This window comes from Oreochromis aureus, linkage group 8 (genome assembly GCF_013358895.1).
Source record: "Oreochromis aureus strain Israel breed Guangdong linkage group 8, ZZ_aureus, whole genome shotgun sequence".
Classification (NCBI taxonomy): Eukaryota; Metazoa; Chordata; class Actinopteri; order Cichliformes; family Cichlidae; genus Oreochromis; species Oreochromis aureus.
Window position 1 is genome coordinate 6,096,752 of NC_052949.1, and position 24,302 is coordinate 6,121,053.

General features: G+C 42.4%; 1 protein-coding gene across 1 annotated transcript; it reads right to left on the minus strand.

The window, feature by feature from the left end:
• Window positions 1-413: 413 nt before the first annotated feature.
• wnt3 (wingless-type MMTV integration site family, member 3) lies at window positions 414-22,650 on the minus strand. Its single transcript, XM_031759402.2, has 4 exons — window positions 22,277-22,650; window positions 9,649-9,890; window positions 5,898-6,163; window positions 414-3,053 (listed from the first exon to the last, which is right to left on the minus strand). The coding sequence occupies exons 1-4, from the start codon at window positions 22,354-22,356 to the stop codon at window positions 2,574-2,576; spliced, it is 1,068 nt and encodes a 355-aa protein (XP_031615262.1). The 5' UTR covers window positions 22,357-22,650; the 3' UTR covers window positions 414-2,573.
• Between the last annotated feature and the right edge of the window lie 1,652 nt (window positions 22,651-24,302).

Sequence of the window (24,302 nt, forward strand, 5' to 3'; positions counted from 1 at the left end):
GGAAATTAATTTTAATGGTCATCAAACCACGTCTTTATTGATATATACTGAGGTGTCATTAAAGATAAAGGGAGGTGGTCAAATGTCGTCTTTATGAGGCAGAGCGCTCTAACTTCATAAACCAATGGGAGACTTTAATGTGGAGAAGTCCTTCTTTTATATACAGTCGCACAAAAACACTCGATAAGAGTTTGTTTTTCATTGGATTTTTCTACAGTACCAGAATAATAGTAAGTATATTTAAAATTCTCCTTTAAGTAGAATCAAATTAAGTAAGTGAATACTGTATCAAAGGACGGAGTATTTAACAGACCTTTGTTTCAGCCTGCATTTCAACTTCGTTTAGAAAAGTGAGGCGTGTGTTTGAGTGTACCTTTGCAAGCATAAAGAAACACGACACAGGCTTTCTTCTTCAAATATATAATCTTAGTTCAGTCATACAGATATATACATTGTATAATAAATAATATTTATAAAAACATAACATTTACGATTATAAAATAAAAAGGGAATTATTCAACTTTAAAACATTTGTACAAAACTTTGGATATAGCGGGGAAAGATGAGGGGCCTTTGGGGGTCTTGGTAGGGTGGGGGACTGAACACAGAAAGGTAGGCCCAGGTAGGGAGGGCTGTGTAGAAGATGACGCGAACGCTAAGCTATGTCCCAAAGAGAGGACAGCCTACACACTACTGGGTAACTTGTGTGTTTGTTGTTGAATATAATTAATAGGAAGCAGGTGGGACTGTCAGAACATGTTGTGTGAAACCTCTCTTGCTTAGTTCCACCATTGTGAAGAGCCAGCTTGCTGTCCGTTGGTCCATCCATCCTCTTCTGTAGTCGCTTGTCATGCACACACACATACACATCCCTTATAAATCATCCGTTCTACGTTTCATGTTCTTAGAATCAGACGTTTTTTTAAACTTCATGAACTGGCAGTCTTTACAATCCACCCGCAAATCATAGCAATTTTTGTTAGCGGTCTTAAAACCGGTTCCTCTTGTTGCAAGTCACAATGTGCTGACACTGATGTCTATGAAAAACAATCTTTTGATTAAATGGCAGTAAATTGTTTTTTCCAATATTCTAAAAAACAAAACAGAACGGCAGGAGTGTTTCGGTGTATACTGACAAGAATACGAGTTCATAAATCAACCTTAAAAACCTCAACTGTCCAGCTGACTGAAAACACGGATGGAAGGACGTGACAGCCAGTCAGATCTTTCTCAGCCCACGTTGTCTCCACGTGTTGTCACATATCCCCTTATTTTCTTTCCCTTTTGTTCCCAGAAGTAAAAGATTTTTGTTGAGACAAATGTTTTTCTGCACTGAGAGTGATATAAAAAAAACAAAACACCAGAGTTATTATTGGACATAAGCTGGACTCAAGTTTGATGCATAAATTCATAATGACACAGCCATAATAGGTGACCTTCACACATATAATCAGATCTTTTCTGTGGTTAGTTTTTACCCCCAGACTCCGTAAGTTTGAATGGTGAAGTTGCATGACATTTGTGGAAACCATGAGTGATTTACAGGGTGAATGTGGTAACAGAGCCGTCATTCATAAGAACTGCTAGCTTGCAACCAAGAAGAATTTGCTCACATAAACAATGCTCAAATGTTTACCACCTGGAGTTATGAATAGTGCACATAAATACATGTGTACGGGTTGTTAGTTAGCAGAACGAGCATGCCTCCTCCTGCATACCTCAAACCCCAGCTCAGTGGTAATATTTCAGAAATGTGGTTCTATTAAAAAATCAGACTGAAGCACATATCTTCTAGTTGACTGTCGCAGTAGAGTCAGTCCGCAGGGAAGGAAGGGATCAGCTCAGTAGTTTAGAAAGGACAGGACTGCGGCACTTCCAGTGCCTCAGTTCAGTTCAGTTCAGTAGTTACAAAGTGATGGTTTCCTGGGGCTGCTGACGTGTTCAGTATCACTTAAGAGTAAGTGATTGGGTAGAGAGGTTGGTTAAGTTAAACAACAACAACAACAACAAAAAGGTAAACCAACCAGACTGGCTGGAGAAGTGAGGTGTTAGTTAGAAGATGCTTTTTACTCAAAAGCAAAGAGAGTCTCTGTTTTTTTTTTTGTTTGTTTGTTTTGTTTTTTTACTGCATTAATCTCACATGTAAAAGTGTTACTGTACATGCCGAAAATGCTGTGTTGGCATGAAGGGTGGGAAATAAATAAAGACAAAGGGGAAGGGAGGGGTGGTCGTGGCCCAATGCTGCAGGGTGAGGACGAACGAGGGGAGAGTGGCACAACTCTAGCTTCTTCCCGTGAGAGTGGACCAAGTTATCCATCAGGTCAACACGGGACACATTCTGCTCAGATATTATGTAGTTATGGGGGTAGTGGTTTGGAAGATAGATTCTTGTGCATGGTTTGTACAAAAAAATGGTACAGAAGTATCCATTACTGATGTGCCATTACCCATTAGGGCTTGAGTGTGTGTGCTGATGAATATGTTTTTGACTGCGCTTGTGTGTGTGGGGGGGGGAAGCAAGGAAGTCATGCAGGAGGTGGGGAGTTGAAGGTCCAGCAGTCAGCTTGCCTGTCTCACTTACACGTGTGTACGTCGTAGACGCGCACACACTCCTGACAGCTGACGTAGCAGCACCAGTGGAAGATGCAGTGACACTTCTCTTTGCGTTTCTCAGTCCGGGTGTTGTGGCCGCGTCCGCAGCACAGCAGGTCGCAGCCCTCAATGCCGTGCGACGACACGTTGCAGACACGATCGCGCGTCCCAAAGGAGCCCGTCTCTGGGTTGGGCTCGCAGAAATTGGGCGAGCCCTCGTAGTACACCAGGTCACGCTCAGTGGGGTGCTTGAAGAAGGCGTATTTGACTCGCAGGGTCTCCACCCAGCCGCGAGACTCGCGGTGCTTCTCCACCACCATCTCTGAGGCGCTGTCGTACTTGTCCTTCAGGTAGTCGCCCAGCATGCGGAAGTCCGGCTGCGCCCACCAGCACGTCTTCACCTCGCAGCTTCCAGAAAGGCCGTGACATTTGCAGCGCAGGTGCATGTGGTCCAGGATAGTCTGAGAACGAGAAAAGAAACCAGAATAAAAGTCTGTGCGTGGGAAAATGTTTTCTCCCTTTTTCAAATTTTGCAAAAAAATGCTAGATGTGGCAAATATTATACAAATTAAAACGCATATATTTAAATTTATATTTAATTCGTTATTTAAAAATGTGTCCGACGTTTCAAGAGACACATTTAAATGTCCTGGCAATTATTTCCCAGGCTTGAAAGAGTTAATATTGAGGCCAGCATTAGTTTAGGTAGGCCACAGTGTCAACAGATCACCTAATTGCAATGCGAGGCTGTACTCACACTTGCTTTAGCCCACCTATTGTGCATCTGCAAGCCACTTTGTAACCCTCCTCTACCTCAGTGCTTCCTTTCATGCCGTTTCTCTGATAATCTGTGTAATATCTGCTGTCAGTGTCTCTTCTGTCCTTTTAATAGGTCTTCTCACTACTTTCTTTGTCTTGGCTGCACACGGAGGCGCTGGGAGGCCCAGAAATGAACCATACGTCCAAATATGAATTACTACAGATGGGAATGACAACCTTCTTTTGACTGTAGTGACTGAAATAAAGTAAAAACCACATATTTGGCATCTCAGCATGCATCCAAGATTTTTAAGCTTTTCTAATAACACTTTTCCTCACTAAAGCATCATCTCTTGAGTGTCATGACTCTTGCCCAGAAAAGAAAATCTGCCTCATCCAGCTGGATTCAGAACAGATTCACTGCATGAAGGGATAGTGCGCTTCTTGAACACACAGATCACTTTTTGTCTGTATATGTTCGGTATGCTCCAAAAAATAAAACAAATTCTCACCTAGCCAATAAATCTTTAAGTACGCTTCTTTTGACAGAACGTTGGAGCTTGGTGAGATTTTAACTACAGCTGTTGTCTTCTGGGTAGAAACAAGTTGTGATTTTTTTTCTCTTTGTGCAGCGCATTGCTCTGAAGTGTAAAATGTGCTGGTCTTAGTTTGATAACTGTTTTGGAAGCTGCCACAACGGAACAAGATCTGGTAAAGCTTTATGCTCAGAGATTTAGAGTGAATTCAGTAATGCAGACTAACAAAACCACTAAAGCCTTGCAAAGCAGGCCAAGAAAAACAATATGCCAGTGGCTGCACTTTATTGAAGTGTCATGCAGCTGTGGAGTATGGAGGCTCTGTGCCGCTGCTAATTCTCTCTGAAGTTATTGGCTCACATTGTGAGTATGCTCCCGTGGGGCGTGTTTTTATGTTTTCGGTTTTTCATTGTGTTGTGCTTTAGCTCAACAGCTATATTTAGCTGCAGAAATCCCCCAGCTGGGGCGGAAGGCAGGTGGCTGTGGCACCTCTGGGTGAGTAGAGGGGAGAAAAGTGGACCAGTGACATCACACCGTGAGCTTGTCATGCCAACATCAAATCCAAGGCCCTCAGGGCTGAATAACGAAGCGTGAGAGGGCCAGGTGGAGAGGACGGGTGACTCCTCTGACATTACCTCTGTTCAGTGAGCTCCTGTGGTCGCTCTGACTGCTGCTGTGCGCATCAAAGGGCTGTCTTGTTGCCGTGTGGTCCCCCTGTTTTGCCTCTCAGCGAGCAGCCTGTTTTCTCCCAGCAGTGACAGCAGCCAGTGATGTTTTAAGACTGAGCTGATTTGCTTCTTTTTTTCCCCCTCAGCTCACTTGGGTTATTTGACTGTCGGGGAATTTCTCATTGGGATGCAAGGCATGAAAGGCAAGGTGTGCGGGCATGGCGGGTAGATGAATGTTGCTTAGATCAGTAATTAACCAGTCATTCAAAGTCAAGTGCTCGTTTTCAGATGGAAACTTGGGATTGTGTGGACAAGTCAAGTACCAAATCCATGTCTGTCACATGAACAATCAGTAATCCAAAATAGTAATATTTTCAGTCAGTTTTCAGTCCACATGTCCGTGTTTTTACATCATCGTGGTTTAAATGTTGACCAATAATTCAGGTTGTTGTAACAAACACGACTTATGAGAGTGCTATAAAGGACTGTCAGAACCTTCTGCTGTCTTGCAGACCCATTAAGTCTTATATAATTTTTAATAATACTAATTAATTGCACCCAGTCCACCCCAAAGTACATACAAAGCTAACTAAACTAATATAAAAATATAGAGGAAATGTCTTCAGCATGTGTGTTTGTTGACAGTGAAATGTTGTTTGTATTGTAATTTCTTCATCTGACAAGTACATCTAATCTAAAAACACATAAAACACGTAAACTAATACTAAAACTGATAAAAACTAAACTACAAATAAATATTCAGATAATAAATAATAATTATTACTGAGATATTTTGTCCAGTTCCTCCCCTCACCTCCCTGCGTCTGTGGTTTCTTCCTGTCAAAAGGGAGTTTTTCCTTCCCACTGTTGCCAAGTGTCGTCTGAATATTTGTTTTTTCTCTCTGTTATCATGGGGTCTTTACCTTACAATATAAAGCACCTTCAGGCCAATATTGTTGTGATTTGACATGATACAAATAAACTTAAAAAAATTTTTAAAAAGAAACTTTGACTTTGATTATCTGTTCTATCTTTGTTTTTTATGCTCTCTAACTCTTATTTCAAAGTGATCTTTGGGTTTAAGTTGTACAACGACTTTGTGTTGAACGTCACTTTGTTGTTGTGACTGGGTGAAAACCTGGTTCTGAAAACTTGGGCAAACTCTTCTGAGATGAGTGGGAGCTCTTATAGTGGCAGGTTAATGTCTGTGGTTTTAAAGGTTTTCATATGGATATTATGTTGAAGTACCCACATATTTTTGGCTGGTTAATGTTATTTTCCATGTGAAAAGTAGAAAAATAACAGTGCAGCTCTGCAGGTTCCTCATAGTAAATGTGTTTACCGTGCGTCCTGCCTCGTTGTTGTGCCGATTCATTGCTGAGCGAGCGTCTGGACGGTTCTCTCTGGCGTCTGCAAACTCCCTGGACACCAGCACCCCAAACTCTGCATCCTCGCTGCAGCCACCCCACTTCCAGCCCTCCCCTGGAGGGCCCTTGTGGTGGGAGTCACACCCACACATGGTTGACGTGCCCTCAGCACATGAGCGTGTCACTGCAAATGCAACGCCCGCTGAAGCTATAGCATGGACGAATGCTGACTCTCTGGTTGCTGAAAGAGACGGACGAAGACAGACAGAAAGACAGAGAAAAGGAGAGGGAAAGGAAGTGTGTCAATCTTGTGGTAAATGTAGACAAGGCGATCTTTACTACTGCCAACATCCAGACAGATGTATTGAAAGGGATACCTTCAGGCGCTAACCTTTTAACACAACATTTCATCTTTGCGAAGGCACATTAATGGACAGGTATTTGCCACTGTAAAAAAACAAGAAGCCTATAGAAGAACACCTTAACATCTCTTATATACAATTTAATATAATATAAACAATGTTTAACTATGTTTACTCAGTTCTGATCATCATCAGTGACGTGGAAGCACCACCAAGGAGCCTAACAGCAGAGTCCCTGCAGTGACATCAGCCTATTGTAGTCTAACGCTCAGTGGGATCTAAGTGACCCCCTGTCATCCCTGAGGTGTGCTGCTTTGCATCTGGATAGTGTTTCAGGAATGTTGTTACCCCCCATCCACCCACCCATTCCTGTTTACAGCCTAAGGCCTTCTGGTGAAACCTAGCAGTGTGTCAGGCTGTTTCTTCTTTACTCTGACGGATGGAGTTACGCTGTCTTTGAAGACAACAGCTTATTATGTAGCCAGACACCATTGTTTCACAATCACAGCACACTTACTGTGGCTCACCCATTACGCTCCACCAGATACAGAAAAACACACACTATGGGTGTCCTGTGACATCGATTCCAAAAAAAGGTGAGGGGCTTTGTAAAATGAAAACACAAACAGAACACAATGATTTCAGAGCGTTTAACCTATATTTAAATAAAAACTATACACAGACATTTTTTTGATACCAGTAACATATTTTAAGTTGATTTAACCTGTTCTTTTGGCAATGCTCTCCAAGCGTTTGGGAACCTATTTCTGCTCAGTTGCCATTTCATATGACACCAAATGATTTCTCCCTGGGTAAAACAAGCACCAAGACTCTCTCACTGTGGAGCGATGATGCTGTAATATCCCCAGAAAGTGCTTTAGCAGTATTTGCTGAAATAAACAGGGTGTTCCCCAAGTGTTAGCTGAACAGGAGCACCGGTATTCAGCATTAATCGTGCCTTTACAGATCTCCAAGTTACCTATTCTATGTGCACAGACGCCACACTGCATCACTATGGATGCTAAATTTTGAACTGTGTACTAATAATGTTGGATGTTCTTCACTTTACCCTGGAGGCAATGATTTTTCCATCATTTTCAAAAGGTATAAAACATTTCTGATGGCCCGACCACGGGGACAGTTTTCCAGTTTGCATAAATCTTAAATGAACTCCGGTACAAACAAGTTGGCAACACTGGGAACATTTCCAATGTTGCCTCTTGGTTATTAGAATCTTTACAGTATTTTAAAGTCCTTGTCCCACCTTCTTTTTTTAAAGCATATTTCTAGTTTTGGATTCAAAAAATTCTCTTAAAAAAATTGAACCATATTGCTTTAACCATTAATCAATAGAATTGCAAATCATTGTGCAACCTTTTTATTTACATTTTACCAAGCGTCCCAGCTTTTTTCCCTCTATGATAGTTATACAGAACAGACCTTCAGGCTTTCAACAGCTGGAATATCTGATCTACAGAACTGCACGACTTGAGTTTTGAAATTTGTATGAACACGACTGGAGAATTAAGCTCCTATTTTGCTGACCACACTGGCAACTAGAGCTAGAAATTCTTTGATGGATCCACTGCCAAAAACTCAATGAGACCACTTAACAAGCCACAGACAAAGTTTACAAATGTTTGTCTGGAGGCTAGCCATATTTTCCCCACCCACAATTTGACTGCAGTCAGTGTCCCAAAACCAAAACCCTTTTTTTATGTTGGCTGCTTTTGAGAAATTCTTGAGAAATACAGACAATGAAATAACATTAATCAAAACTGTGTTTGTTAATTATTTTTGATATATTTTGTAAAACTGAAATAATAAGAAACTATTTGTCTACACATTTCATGTTCATTGTTTATTCCTAATGAAAAGAGGTTTATCTAAATGTCCAATGAACAACACTGGATGACATACTGTCCTCATGTTGGGCATCCCTACTTGCCCTGGCAAGCCTAAGTGGGCCCTCCAAAACAGGGGCCTGTGAGCCCCGGGCCCCTGGAGCTCTGGCTGTTAGCCAAGGCTAGCGCTGCTCTTGCTACCTGCTGGGCCCATCAATCCGCCTTTGTTTCCCTTGTGTCACACCGTATTATCCACACAAAGGGTCCAGCGACTCGCGCCCCCACAGCCCAGCTCTGCCCGGACCTGGCATTCCCTAAACTCCCCAAGTCCCCCCTCCGCCAACACCCTGAGCCGAAATCCCATACACCACCACCCACCGCAGCACCTCAACCCCCATTTCCTCCAGGCATCCACCAACAGCACCACTGCAGCCAACCCACAGCTTAAGGTGGCCAGGGTACTGGTTGGTAGCTCTCGCTTCCCTAGCATGAGCTTCTCCATTAATCACTCCCAAAGTGGCACACTCTTCATCCTTACATCCTTACCTCCTTCCCTCCATCCTATCCTTCCCTATCCCACTGTGCACACCCGGGCTAGGTTGGGAGAGATCCCCTTTCAGCCTGTTTTCATGACAGAGTCAAAAGGGCGTGTGAATGGGGTGTCCGTGGGAGCTGGACTGTGTGAGGCGCGCACTGGCCTTCATGCACAGTAGGGGTTGAGCGGAGCCCCCCGGCCCTTTTCTATTGCCTGTAATCTCATTTGGCCTCCCCTCTCCCTTTTATTTGACTGAGGAGCTTGGACTGCTCACACTGCCCATTTCTGCCCAGATTCCTTCGCCTCTGACACACAGGCTAATTCATTTCCAATCAGCAACCTCACACGCAACACACAAACTTCTGCCTTTATAATTAGGGAGTGGAAGGCCTTAAGCAGGACACCTGTGTGCCTTGTTTCCCACTGTCAGGTCTGGTGGGACTGCCTAATTGACGCAGATAAGTGTAGGGATAGTTTACACTTAGCATTCTGCGCGTACAGCACCTGATGGATGCCTCCAGTACATCAGCTGTCAGGTTTTGTTGAGAGATTTACCGCACTGACCTTCTTTCATGTACGAGTGTGTAAACAAGGTTGGGAAAAACCAAAAAAAAAAGCCCATGAGTTTGAAGATAAATGCAATATAGAAGATAAAGATGACTAATGTGTCAGTGCTTGTACCTGCACTCATTTCTCAGTGCAGCCAGGAAAGGTGGATATTATTGTAATTGCCCTAGTTAGTCGTTTGTCAGCAAAAGCCCAGGCAGCTCAGGCAGTGCTGAGCCTTAGGGTGGAAAGTGTTAAACACCAGTTTTGTAACAGCTTGCAGTAGCCTTACCTTCAAAGACTGCATTTTAAAGTTGGGTGTTGTTTGGAAGAGATTATTTAGATCCCTCTAGATCATTTATTTTTACTCAGTAAGCCTGTATGTCAGTACAAAAACCAGCAAGAAAGATATTATAGCAACCTTAAAAAAAAGGCCTACCCTTATCTAGAACAGGGCCGAAAATGGCCAGGTTGTCCTTGATGGTGGTGCAGTTCCATCGGCGGCCCCTAAACTGGTGCTGGCACTCTTGGATCCCCAGCTTGACACCTTCAGCGACACTGGGCATAATCTCAATGTAGTTGCGACAGAAACGCAACTGCTTCGGTACGAGGCCAGGGATAGAGCCACACAGGATGGGTTGGGAGCCCAGAGATGAGTACTGCTGCCCCAGTGCCAGGGACCTGTGTCACAGAGAGAGGGAAGTCATCGTTAAGTGAGATCAGCACCTCTGTGTTAAACACACAAGTGCAAAAAAAACACTTACTGATAACTGCATTTCTTATTTTTTCCTGAGGATTTGCAACAAACCTCAAGACATATTCAGCAAAAATGCCTAAATAATTGTACCCATTGAATAAATTTGGTACTGCTGTCTGACTTTTTGGAATTTTGACATTTTTATTGTAGGTTTTATAAGCAAAAAAGAAATAAAACTAACCCGTACATTTCTCACATTAGTTTGGTATTCTTTCAAAAGCCCTTCCCTGTGCTTCCCTCACATCTTCTGTGCCCTCCGTGAACTCAGTTCCACAATAGCAAGAATGGTAACCTGCCAGGGAGGCCTCACTGAAAGGCAACCTGCTCTGTGAGAAGAGACCGCTTCTGTATTCATTAATCTCCCATTACACTATAAATGTAGCCCCAAGAGAGTACAATGATTCATACCTGAGTGTTTTATTGATTTATATTGTTTATACTAAGAGCTCCTCTTTATTTTGCTTCCTTTTTTCTCACCAGAGAGGGGAGGCTAATAAGCCCACTTCAGGGCAGGGAAACAAGCTATTAGTACTGACTTCTCAAAGTGTTTCCACTTGTTAGCATGCACAGATCTGCTGATCTAATAGATAACACACACAAGAACCTGTCTGTTTAGTTTGGGGAAAAGCCCCCTCGTGTGATTTCGAATATATGAAAACACCTGCCCTTGCAGTACCGTCATTAATTTGCGGTTGTCCTCTGGAGGTGATGTGTTAAGAACACTGACGGTGATGCACAAAGATGGCACGTCTGAGGCGATGCGCCTCACCAGAGGACTCGTGCAGATGTGTCTAAGCAGGGATTAATCACTGCCAAACAGTCGAGCTCAGCATGCGTTGCCAGAAACCATTATAGTTTCACTCAGGTAATTAATTTTAATTGCTTTCTATTTCTCTTGAAATAAAAGACAGAGAGAAGACGTGTGTGTCATGCCCGTGTTTTAACACGCTTTTCATGTTGACAAGCTCAAACAAAATGTACGCTTTCTTCCAGAAGCTCTCTTAGATGCCAGATTTATATTTCTTGTTTATTTGTTTCTGTGCATAGCCTTGATCACCCCATGAAAAATATGTGTTTGAGTACAAGCTTGACTAAATAATTGTTTTGCAATGTATGCATTTGATGTGAGTGTGTACGGGGTAAGGGATGTGAAGATGTGCTGGCAGTTCACAGGAGTCTGCAGACTCTGCAGCACTTAGCTGAGTCTGACTGGACAACGTGGCGCTGGAGGCCCTTAGAGGATCACGCGGGAACAATTGATGCCGATCAGATCAGAGCGCCACTCGTGATGACCTCAGGACACCCGCAGGGCGCAACCCAATCATAGCAGGCACTGACTCTGACAGATGAGTGCGGTGCAGTGCCCCACCCGAACACACAAGTGAAGCCATTGAAGTTGGGAAGAAAAAAAAACGGCTCTTAGATACGTTCACAACTCATGTGCACTTCTCCATGAAGCTCCCACCAAGCCCCCTGCACCCACATCTTCCTTCTTTATACTGTTTTTCATCTAAGCATTGATAGCCTTAGATTAATATTTTGCCAGGTATTAAGATTTACTAGCGGAGGTAGCATTCTGGCACATGACGCTGTTTTGCTTTTACAGACAACCTAATGTAATTTGATCATCCGATAATCAGCTGAGCCAATTGTGTTGCTGCTGTGGGGTTTGTGACTGACACAGATGCACAATAAACAATTCTTGTGTTTCACGTGGAAGCTCATAACGAAACTTGATCTGACACTCAAAAATTATCGAATGCTGCTACGCACAAGGAAAAATACGCTTGCTGTCTATTAATAACTCAAAGTTAACATGCCATTTTCTCCGATTTCATGTTCCCATGCGGAGCTAGTAATTTGATAGTACTCATCAATCTCCATTCATGTTCTTGTCTTGAGTTTACCCAAGCGAATGTAGCCACATTATCTCATCTGCCAGTCCCAATCCCACCAACATCAGAGTTCAAGTGTTGCTGACTTCACCCCGTCTGGTGACTGCGTGACTAAGGACCTTAATTACACTGTCTGCTAGATGGGTTGCTGCCCATTAATCTCTCAGTCATGGGATATACCAGAGAGCATGATGAGCCACTAGATGAATGCTGGTGTCACATGCTCCCCAACAACATCAATGAGCTACCTCAAAGACAAATCTCTCTTGCTCAAGTCAGATATTTATGAATCAGACCACTGTGCCATTCAAGAGGATGAAACTGTTTGCTGTGGTGGGCAGGATTTCTGATGGAATCAATTAGCTAACCACATGGGACTTTGTGGTGGACATAGCGTGTTTAAACAACAGGCTGTGGATCTGCCAGGCTATTTGTCTTTGTTTGCAAAGCATGTGCCTCACTTGATCCTTATGGATAGATGAGATGAAAGGGATAAGTTATTGGCTAGGTGTTAATGAGAGTTACAAGACACACTGTGCAAACAGACACACACGAAGACTCATGCACAGAGACCGCATGTGTGCACTGCTGATCCTGCCTGCTTTGCCTCACTTCTCGGAAGCTACGCGCAACGTGTCTCAACCGAGTGAGGGAGCAGCAGACGCAGAGACCTCCAGAGAGGCAGAATGCCGGGGGAATCTGCTGCAGGGGATGAGACGAGCAGAAGAGCAGCAGCAAACGGCAGGGCTTGGCAGGTGCATGCCCGGGCACATCCGTGTGGGGCCTCTTCTGGCCTGGGGGTTTACAGCTTGGTTGGGGGTTTTCTCAGTATCTAAACCGGACTGATGTGAAAGTATGATGGGCCACTGGAAACCATAGAAATGAAGCAAAGGAAACAAAGGGATTCCACCACACACCTTGCTGAGAAATGGGAATTCACGCAATCAAGACTATAACACTGTCAACAAAAACTTTTGGCTCAGCCACTCCCAGTGCAATAAAATCACTACTGCAGTCTCTGCTGCTTGGGGAGGAAATTTAGGTGCAAGGCATGTCTTTATTGCACATTTTAGTTCTTGTTTTGTTTCTGAGCAAGCTCAACCTGAATAGAAGAGTCGACTCATGTGCTGTGTCGTGGGAGGTCTGCGTTACAGGGTTCAGTGTGTGACAGCTTCCTATATCCAGGGGCATGAAACGTACCAGGTGACCTTCTGAACTTGTTGAAAACAACATGACATTTGACCTCATTGCCGTTAGCACGATGTGTCCACAGAAGTTCATGACCAGGGCCAATAAGCACAAATCTAAGCAGCTCAGGAGTGTTGCTCTCCAGCCTGTTTGCCTCGTTAAGCAAATAGAGGGTCATTATAGGTAAGTGCCCACAGGGATATGAAGGTGTAATCAAATGTGACTTCAAAATGGCTTGTCGGATTTATACATTACCAAGTTTGAAATACACAAATTTACAGATTAGTGTGGACAAACCTGCCGCGGGCACCTTACGCTGTTTGAAGACTCGTTGCATTGGTGTGATAATTCTAGACAGTAAAAGACAGCATGATTTTACAAGAGCATGCACCAACAGAGGTCGTACAGAAGAGCTGAAATTCAAATTGCATAACTATTGAAGTTTACATTCATCTGCCAAATTCTGTGAAACAGTGGGTTTCACAGAATTTGGCACAGATTGCTACACTGTCACTTTGTGTAATCATCAAAATATTATTCTTTGTGTTCATTATGTTAATGTTAGGGCTACTAATGTTATCACTCAGCAACAATGGTATCACTCATATTAATCTGTATGTTTGTTTATTGTGTTTTAAATCTTTTCTGTAAATTTGTAAGAAAGAGCTAATCCCAAATTTTGGGTTATTATGTTGAAATTTTGACTTACATAGTATCAGTTCAAGTGTTTCTCGGTAATTAAACAAAATTGCTTCATTTTAATATGTAAGGAAAATGTTATTTAGGTTATATTCTTAGTTTTATTTTTATTATTTATTTATTTACATATGGTGGAAAAGATGTGCTTTGTCTTGTCTAGAACCACAATGAATAAATAACTCTTTTTTGTACTTGTATTTATTAATTATAACTATTTGACACAATCTGAACAGAGGAAATTAACCAACCAGTTTCATCTAGCTTGTATGTTTTTAGCTTTAAGCTAACAGATAGCTCTGTGTGTAGTCATCTCACTTTTAAAGTAAAAGCATTACAGTATCGTTTACTACACTCTTAATTGTTCTGCCTTTGGCTTGTAGCCACAGTGAAGCGTTATTTTACACAACAACATTTTTTTTTCTTCAGTTTTCTTAGCGCTCTCTAGCATGTGTTGGCCTATTGTTGGTGCGCTAAAAGCTTCTCCAGGGGCAACAGTTAACTACACGCTCAGTCACATTTTGCTGTTTTGCTAAAGCTGAAAAACTTACTGTCAAAACTTAACTGATTAGTACTAGAAGTACAATGACCCAAGCATGTTGTAATTATACATTGTATTCTGGCATTGTATACCTGAATTTGATCAATGTTTAAAGCTGATTGATGATTACAGGCTAGTGTATTTTATGTTTATTATATGTTTTGCTTGTAAAATGTGGAAAGTAACAATTGGAGGTATAGCTTGTAAGTCTAAAGTAGCATAAATGGTTAGTTAGTATGCTAACCATGGCATTTTAGTTTTATTGTGTTTAAATTATTTATGGTAATAGTTCAGAAGGTGAAGAGAAGGAATCTATCACTAGCTATCCCTCTATGTATTATTGCTTAGACTTTTAGACGTAGACTTAAGAACTGCATGATTGCATTGCTACTTAGGTTTCTAATTCCAACACAATGTTTATTTACAGTACATGGCAACAGATGAAATGCTAAATTTGCATTAAACATATTTGTAAATGTCGTGCAAGATGTCAGAGAGCAGGTAGAACTAATGGTGCATTTGTCTTCTTTAATTATAGAGGCCTGCAAGTATGTTTGAGTTTTTATGTTTGATTCTGTAAATTATTCCAAGTAATCAAATTTTTCTTCTCTCAGCAGTAAACTAGGAAAGAGCAATATGCAGATCTTTAGTATACCTACAACAGTGGTATACTAAAGATACTACAGATGAAAGATTTGTCATTTACAAACAGACCTGACGCTTTCTTCAAACTTGATTAGAATCTATAGGAATCCAATGTATGCACTCTTAGTGAGAACTGATAATAGGTACCCAAGGCCAGTAATAACCACTGGTTTTTGGGACTTTTTCTTGTCTTAAAATATATCTTTTCCCCTTGCTTTACCGGTGCCCAGTAATATGTAAGGCACAATTAATACCTGAAGGTGGTCTGAATGCACCTAGAAGGTGTTTACTAACCGCCAATTACCAGACGTCAAACCAATACAACGTGTTAGGTGTAGTGAGGTTAGATGGAACAAACATCCTAAACCATCAGTTAGAAAATAACCAAAGATAAAGTTCCAATTTAAAATCCATTAATAAAATTTAGCATGTGATAAGTCTAACAAAACTACACACAATCATTGGATAGTGTAGTGGTGTGGGAAAATTCCTCCTGTCTTCATGAGATCTCTATAGTAGGCAGATCCGAATTTAACACTCAAACCCTTAATCTTAGGACAATATTAGAAGACTATTACTGGCATATCTTTTATATAATTTGCTTCTTTTGTGTTCACGGTTCCAGTAAAGTTCTGTTTGGCTTATGCCTAGATAGCATAAAAGATGAATGTCGCTACTGTGAGTCAATTGCATTCTTTTTAATGGCCAGCAGGAGGCGACTTCTTTGGTTGTCAAAGGCTACATAAGTCTATGGGAAAGCTGCCCTCAATGCCCTTTCTCCTTGACCTCAGTAAAGATTTTCCTGTTCACTTTATGGGCTCCATCGCTAACTTGAGGGTATATCAAAGACAACATGAAGTTTATTTTGCAAATCATTGTCATTGTTGGAGTCAGAAAGGACGATTATGCTCGTTGGGTAACATCTTGTCTATTACTCGTCATTAGCCAGTGAGCGTGTGACGCTTCTATTTCACACTCAGATCCACCCAAGCTTTTCACATTTAGTTTCAAAACACCAACATGTTGAAGGCAAAAACTCTCAGCTCGAGATAACATTTCCCTAACCACGTCGCTTTTATGGTGGGTATGGGTTAAGGTTGAGGATTAGGCCAGAAAAAGGGTGCAGTATATAGCACAAGACACCCACTCTCTACCAGTGCATGTCCCACATTATTAGCTGTGCTTTTTGCACGTCTATGCAAGCTGATATCACATGGACTTTATATTAGGGAGCTGGAAAGTTAGACATTTGTTCTGATATGCACCTCGCTGACATGCTAGAACAGTTTAGGACTGCAGTGGCTTTTCTCCTTCAAATGTGTCTTCAACATCTGAGTTCATAACACTGGCTTTGAGTTGCAACATATGGCTTGCTGGTCCTCTTTCTCAGCTTTTGGGCTACATCCACCTGTTATTGTTATCAGCGCACCCTAATATTTCACTCTAAAACCAGCCCTGATGTGTTCCAATTGTTCTTAGCCATGTCTGAATAAGTTAACTTATTTCCCATAGAGGAACTTTATATATTATAGTTGTTTTGTTAGCGTATGCTGGGTCTGTGCCTGAAGCATTGAGTCCCATGTGTGTTGTGTCACTTCTTCTGTGAGAGCGACGCTCCTCTGCAGTAACAAACTGCAAGACTGTTGTTTGCATTAAACTCTAATCTACCTCCGATATACCGCTATATGTTGACGCTGCAGCTCAGCCTAGGAGATTTGCCTGGAGGATGTCACGTTGCTAAACGAGGCCCTAGCAAAAGCAGGCGGCACCGTGCGCCAAAAACACTGCCATCGGTATCTTATCTATGAATCCCCCCGACAGAATCCACAGAGAGATAAAGACACTCGAAAAGAGAGTAAGTGGGCCAAGAAAAGTTGCCGGCTTTGCCCGAGGATGGGACTTTTCCTGGTGGAGGCTGGAATGCAAAGCTGCTATCTGTGTTTTGTTGTCTTCTCTTTTTCTTTGGCACACTTTTGATTTGTAGTCCAACAGCTCCTGGCTGATCAGATAAAAAATGACAGGACCCCTGAAAAATGTTCGAACCTGTTCTGTCTTTCTACCTCCTTCTGCCTCCCCTCCTCTCCGAGTTCTCTCTGCAGACTGCTGCAGAGCGTGCGGAGTTGGGACAAGGAGCCCCTGCAGTCACAAGTATGGAGACGTGCAGAGGGAAACTGAACAGGGTGTAAACTTGTGAACCTCCCTGTCAGGAAGAGAATGAGAGCAGCAGTAGCTCTGCACTGAAGTGCTCTGGGGAGTATAAGGCACTGATAAATGAATGTCAGAGCAGGAACTTGGCATCTTTCTCTGCTGGTAGGTGGACACAACAGAGTCTGAGCTGTTGTCTTGAGAGGACAGAGCTTATTTGAGTCTTGAGGGAGTGTTTGAATGAACTGCAACTCAAACAGCGCATTGTCCCCAGCTTCTCTTCATGAAAGGCAGCTTGTTGGCACTCCTGCTCGAATTGTCAGCGGTAATGCATCTCATGCAAATCATAACTCATGCTTAACTGTTGCAAATCTCTTACTGTATTTCAGGAATTCCATTGTGGTTATTTCAGACACCACAAATTGTCTTTAAAAGTAATTTAAAAAAATTAATGGCTTTAATTAAATAAAACGCGGTTAAGAAAGCCCGCCGGTTCACACACTTCACTCAGAGGTGCTGCTGCAGTCTGAGACACTGCCCATTACTTTGGACCTGCTGTTGCAAGACCGTGCAATCTTTGTGCAACTTTTCTCTCCTCTACACTTGTGTCAGTCTGGCAACTCATTGGCTTGTCTGGTGGCTTAACTTCTCTGGCAGTGTTTAATTTTTCAGGGCTGTTGTTGTGGTCAGATAATCATGATAGCAAATAAAAAAATTACAATAAAAATTACTACTAATAAGCTGAATTATTGTCAGAAAATATCAGATGGTTTGAGGTTGTATTTCAGCTCATGCAGTCCCTTTTTTGCTGTGTATCTGCATGCAACCAGAGAATATCCAAATGTGATTGATTAGTAAAATTCTGGCAACAAAAGGAAAACAGAAAGCTTTTGGTTCTGAAAATCTTTAAATGAAACACCCATACTTGATTTAATTGGTCTTTTTTTGTTTTTTTGGAGATAAATTTTGTGGTTGCAAAGTAAAAAGATCCTTTTATTTGAAATGGGACCCCTTCTATTTTTGAGTGATAGCCTTCTCCTTTTCTCACTGGATCTGTCAGGCGTTCGGCTGACCTGGTCAGTGACCTGAGGGCTTTAACTGAACACAGGCTGCACAGGTGTGATCGGCACATCTTTGTCACTGACCCTGTTTGTCAAAGAAATTGCTTGCCACTAATAATTGACCTCTGTAACAAGCCACAGAGGTGAGATCAGCCAGGTAATGAAGACTTTAAATAATGTGTGCATGTGCGCCTCCACACGTGTCCTCTAATGATCTCTTCGCCCCTGGCCGTTGCTGTTTTCCCTTTGAGTAACTGTGCTGCCCTGTGGTTTAAAGCAGCTGATAGCCACGCACCAGGGGGACTTTGTCATTTCCTACAAGAGCACATCGCATGTCCTTTGATGGTGTGAGAAATTTAGGACTCGCCTTCGCTGCTTTGAAATACCACTCTCCTTTGAACCTCTTACCTAGCTCGGTTTTGCCTTGATAGTGTCATCCCACGGTCTTGTTGCGCTGGGTGAAGTAAAGTAATGGATCAGAAAATAAGGGTAGCAAATCTTTTAGTGACTGACTCAATCAAGTTTAATCAAGTCAAAATTTTTAGTCAGTTTCAAAACCTCATCTTTAAAACACAGTTGTAAATACACATTTTTTTTCCACTGGTAGAAGAAACAAAACTTAAACATTAATGCTCATGTGAAACCTTCTGCTTATGAGGGACGGCCAATCAGAAGAAAATAGGCTTAAATGGCTTGTTTTTAAAAGACAGTGTGTGAACCATGAGGCTCCACTGAGGCCCAGCGTACGTCCAAGAATAACACTGCTTAGCTGGAAGTGAGCATAATGGGTCCCTTCAATGCGTATTTAGTCATATTACAGATGCTTTAGGATAAAGGGAATCTTAACATTTGTTACATAATCATACTGTTTTTGAGAAATGTATTATTGTTTTGTGCCCAGTATCCCTGTGGATGTCAATTTCTGCTGAGACATCTTAAGCTTTCGCCCTAAATTTCCTTTGACCCTGGCCCTATAGCAGCCATCAGCCGTTCATAATGGAACCCGAAAGTTTCTTATGAATTACATTCTTATGGATTTTCCTGCTCTTTTCTTCACCTTCAACTGCAGAATAATACCTAAACATCCTTGATCTTTTCAAACAAGACTTGCAGACGGGAGGATTTTCTCGTAGTAAGGATCATTTAAGTGGCCCCTTTTGCCAGCAGTAGGGGTTTTGGGGGGTGTCACAGCCAGATAATGACATTCCTGAGACCAGGAGATGGACTCTAGAGCCCCATTTAAGCTGCTCAGGTTGAACCGGGAAGGAGATCTCGAGAGGTATGCCACAGATATTATTGAGGCCCCAGTGGTTTTCGAAACTTCCACAAGTAATGCAGATTGAGCCAGGATGTTGTATGTATCCATAGCAAGCTCCAAATGTTAATTAAAGGGCATTAAATGTATTATCTGGCACTTCTAGGAAATGGAATTTGCTAGTTTTTTGTGTTAATGTTGCAGATTTATTTATACTGCTTTACTGTGTCAATAATTCTTCACCTGAATGGAAGTTAAACTAATAATGGTCACCCGCGGTTGTGCTTACTGCTCATTAAAGGCGATTTTCAAAAACATTTAACTGACTCTTGCGTCATTCCTTTATCTCTTTCTCTGTCATTTCCCTCCTTCTTTCTCCCCGCCATTGTTCTCTATTTGATTTCACCTCTCACAACAGCAGCTATGTAAATTTAAAGTAATCTTTTAATGACAAAGAGCACGGACAAAACTGACAAGAGGTGTACAACTTCTCTGCTTTCTCATGTGGATTTAGCAGTGGTGATGATAACAGAGGATCAGGAAAACAGCAGTTATTGGATTTAAACATCTTGTGGCCGAGTTAAAACCGATAATCACTGCTGGTGCTCGATGGCTGGAGTCAGTTCAGCTGAGGTAATTCATCGCTGAGAGTGGCTGTCATCATTCACTTACAGCTATCACTGTTTATGCAAGGAAAACAAACACACTGCTGGCTGCTGTTCTGAAAATAGATGAGATGCTGCGCCACACTAACTTACGATTAGGAGTATTAACAAAGCTGGCGTTTAATAAGAGAAACATATTATGTCATCGTTCTCGGGTTAAAAGGTGAAACCAAACCGCGGCAGTAAGTCTAATAATAAGATCTTTATTTCATTTTTCCTTCACCACACAGAGAGCATGGTGTTGTCAGATAACTGGATAGAAACACTGTGGAACCTGTGGATTATGTGAGGTCACATCTAAGCTTCGAGCTGTTATGACTTCTCTCAAAACTTGATGTACAAACTCGCTGTTTTTCCAAACATTCTTGCATTTCAAGAAGGCAGTTTACTGCTCTGTCTCTCCAAACCCTCCTCATTAGTTTGCTATGGCTTTTCTCTCCACCACACCTCATCCTCATCCACGCATATCTGCATATCACTCGAGTTATTTATGCTCTGTTTTGTTTTCAACATCCCATCTTGTAAAAAAGCACGGCTGCCAGGCATAAAGCAGTCAAAAACTCCTCTTCCACTCAAACCCGTCCCACCTTGGCTGGAGAATTTATGGCCAAGTCATCGCCCCTGAGACAGAAGCGAAGAAGAGGCTGGGCCCTCGCTGAAACTCGGCACCCTCCTGTTTTTGATGCACCAGCTCATTTTGTCACCCTTTGGACATACTCTATACCGTGGGGATGGTGCCACTGATGGTGCCCGTTCCTCAGCACCTGCCCGGTCACCTGAAGCTACCTGTTTCATCTCAACCCCCCCTCCAGTAACATCTACCCTAGCCTACACTTCAAAATTTGTTACCCAAATCAAAGGTAGCGCGCACTGTTGAGGTTCAAACATTACACCAGTGTCATGTAAGCTCCTTGAACAGAACAGCTGCAGGTAATTCACACAGAGAGAATCCCGAGCTCTTTGTCACTGTTGTCTTAGGGTTCTTGCTGAATCCAGGAGTGGGTGTAAAGTCCTCTTTGCCATTAACACTTCAGCCCTGTGGCCTGTGTGCTTGGCAGCTGCCTGCTCTGTAAATGAAACCAGAAGATGCTCGCGGTTTGGACAGCATCACGGTGGGACCACATGCTAGTTGGGCTACTAAAGTGCAGTAGCTCTGACAAGTATTGTGTCGGGTGCCAAAAGAGCTTTGTCATACGCCTACACAAATATCTCCAAAATAGAAGCTTTATGTTACAAAAGAAGACCAGGAGCTATGAGGTCAGCTGCATGTAGCTGAATCTGTAATGAGATAAACCTCTAAATTTCAGTTGCTGGTGCCAAAAGCGATCTGGGATAATTTAACAAAGAGTAAAACCCTGCGGCACCTAAACATATTGTCTCCTCACAAATCCGTAGTGGAGGGGGTGAATTGTATTGCAATTGAAGCAAAATGTCCAAAATGTACCGATTTAAGCACAGCCTGTGCCCCGTGGTAAACCGCAAATTTGTAATATTTTCTTTTTTAATTGTGTGGGACTTTGTCAGTCCCAAAAAATCTTTTAGATCCACTTCACGGCAGGTTTTTTGGGGGGCCGGCGGCCTGAATGTAGAACAGTGACGCACAATAACAAACAAAACCAAAATGACGCTGATCTTATAAGCCATTATTGTTGTACTTCCTAATGCACTCCTAAAATTATATGGTTGTATTTCAGAAAAGAAATTAATTATGGTTTATAAAAAGGGGGGGCTGTTTTTTGAGGCTTTGTTGAGTTTTCATGCACAGCATCAGTCCTGTCATTGTCCCTGAGCGAAAGACGCAATTTATGTATTTATGAATGACTTTAACTGTTATGTGAAAATACTCCGAAGTCCATCTTTTGCTGTTGACACTTCACATCAGCATGGTGACCACTTGCTGAAGTATTTTTTCCCCTTAAATTAAAAGAAGACACCCACGTTTGAATGATTTAAACTAAAAATTCACCCTTTTTGCATCATAACATACTCCAACGTGATAAATAGACCTGAATGTGCAGGGGGAAAGAACGGCAAGCCTTTTCCGTTACACTAGTATTTGAGGTTAAGATTCTTTGGACTGGGCTGGAGAACATTTTTCCACGCAGTCTACTGAAAGTGCACATTCTGCCCTCTCAGAAATGATCATTTGACCAAAAAAAAGTCGCTCTCTCTTTATGCAGCTATAGGGTCTGATGCTGAAACTGTGGATTTGTACTCACCACCAGATGGGATAGCCTCCAAGCACCCGTGAGCTGGACAACCACACACACATCAAATATCCAATCAGATACAAATCCATGAGGTAAGCCTTGTAGTGTGTGAGAGGGTAAGTAGATCAATACATAGAACTTCCAGTAGGCAATGAAGAAGAGTTTCCAGGAAGAGAAGCTTTAGGGCAGCTTGATTGTTGAATGAGGGGAAAATTAAAATGATATTGAAGCAAAAAAAAAAAAATCTTCCTCCTGTTTTCCCCCTTCTTTGAGTCGGGCCAGGAAAGTGTGTCTGTCTCCTAGTAGTTAAGAGAATAAGTGTCTCTTACACACATGCACACACGCTCCTACCCGTCCTCTCCTTCCCTCCCTCTCTCTGAGGTTCTTCCCTAAGGTAGATATATTTTTCTCTCTCTCTCTACTTTTTTCTCCCTCAGGATGCCTCATCCACAGGCCCAATATTAAGAGGGGGGTGGTGGGGGCAGCAGGGGGAGAATGAGGTTTGGAGATGTCAGCTGGCAAGCCAATCACAGAAGATGGCCTTAGGTTACGAAAAAAAAAATTATTATTCGTTCCCATCTGTCAATCACACGCCACCCCCTGGTAATGTGAAAAAGAAAGGAAAGAGTGAAAAGAGAGAGGGAGGGAGGGAAATGAGAGAAGGAGGGATAGGGAGGGACAGATGAAAAAGGTAGAGTTGAGTTGTTGCTCAACTTGCTTAATCCCGGGATCATCGGGAAAAAAATGATCCCCCAAAGTGGTTTTGGAGGTAGGCGATGTAGCCTGGCTCCTGCCCAGGAGCAGCCTCACACACGCTGACATACATGTTGACACATTGATTTTTTTCGGGGGGTTGCGCTCTGACTAATTGATCCGGATACATGTGCGTACAGTGCGCGCACACCCATGTCAACACACGCATAATCTCCCTCCCACTCACGGGCACATATACAGTGAATTTTCTAAATTGTTGCCCGCCCTCCCCAACAGGGGAGGACATAAAAGGGAACACAATAAAGCCATAAACTGTGGCGGTGGCTGGGCCAGGCATGCAGGGGTTATATGCTTCAGCGGCCCAAAGGCGACACATTTTACATCAATACCATTGTCATTCTGATGGGCTGTGGGGCAAGCAGCCGTGGGACGGGGAGGAGGAAGAGGGAGCGGAGAGAGGGAGATAGGGAGTGAAGGAGGAGGGTGGGATGCTTGTGATGGACTTAGCCTGAAGTAACCACGCATTTGATTCACATACAAGGAAACTGATCAGCACCAATGCAAACAAGATAACCCAGCAGAGATCAAACAAACTTAGTTGTAGTGATGACAATCTAGTTAAAAGTTTCGTCTGAAAGCATTGTCAGGCGGTTATCACGGGAGGAATTATCATCAAAGATGCGAGCACTTCAGAAGGGGCTTATCCCTGTAAATATCTTACTCAACTTCATGTTTTTTAAGAATCTCTTTTTTCTTTAAAATCAGGATTATTTTACTTCTAAATAAAGTGCAGGAAACATTTTTTTACATTCTTGCCATGTGAATATTCAATCAGACAAATTCTTGAATCAACACAACAGAAATGTGAGTGAACACTTATTAAAAATTAATATACAAGCCTGGATAGATTACCTGATGGATTTCACAACAGATTGAGAATGCGGCGCCATATGGAAGCCAGCATTTTCTGGAAATCCTGTTTTCAAGTCAGAAACTTCATCAACTGTCAGAATGACCTGTTTTATTGAGAATTTTGAGAATTCCTGATATTAATTACACAACTATGCATTGCGTTAATGCTTCTAATTATACCATAATCATGTACAGTAGACTTGTGGTTCATACTAGCTGTTACACAGTGCTCATGATGTACCTATCAGCATAAATACTATTACATTTAAATAAATGCAATGTGTATACGTAGCAGTATTTGCACCGCACTTCTATATGTCTCGGATGGCTGTGACTTGGGGGTGATGGTGCCTTTCCTGGAGACCTCTAGGGCGTGAGTGGGGCGGTGAGGTTGCTCAGCAGGGGCTGG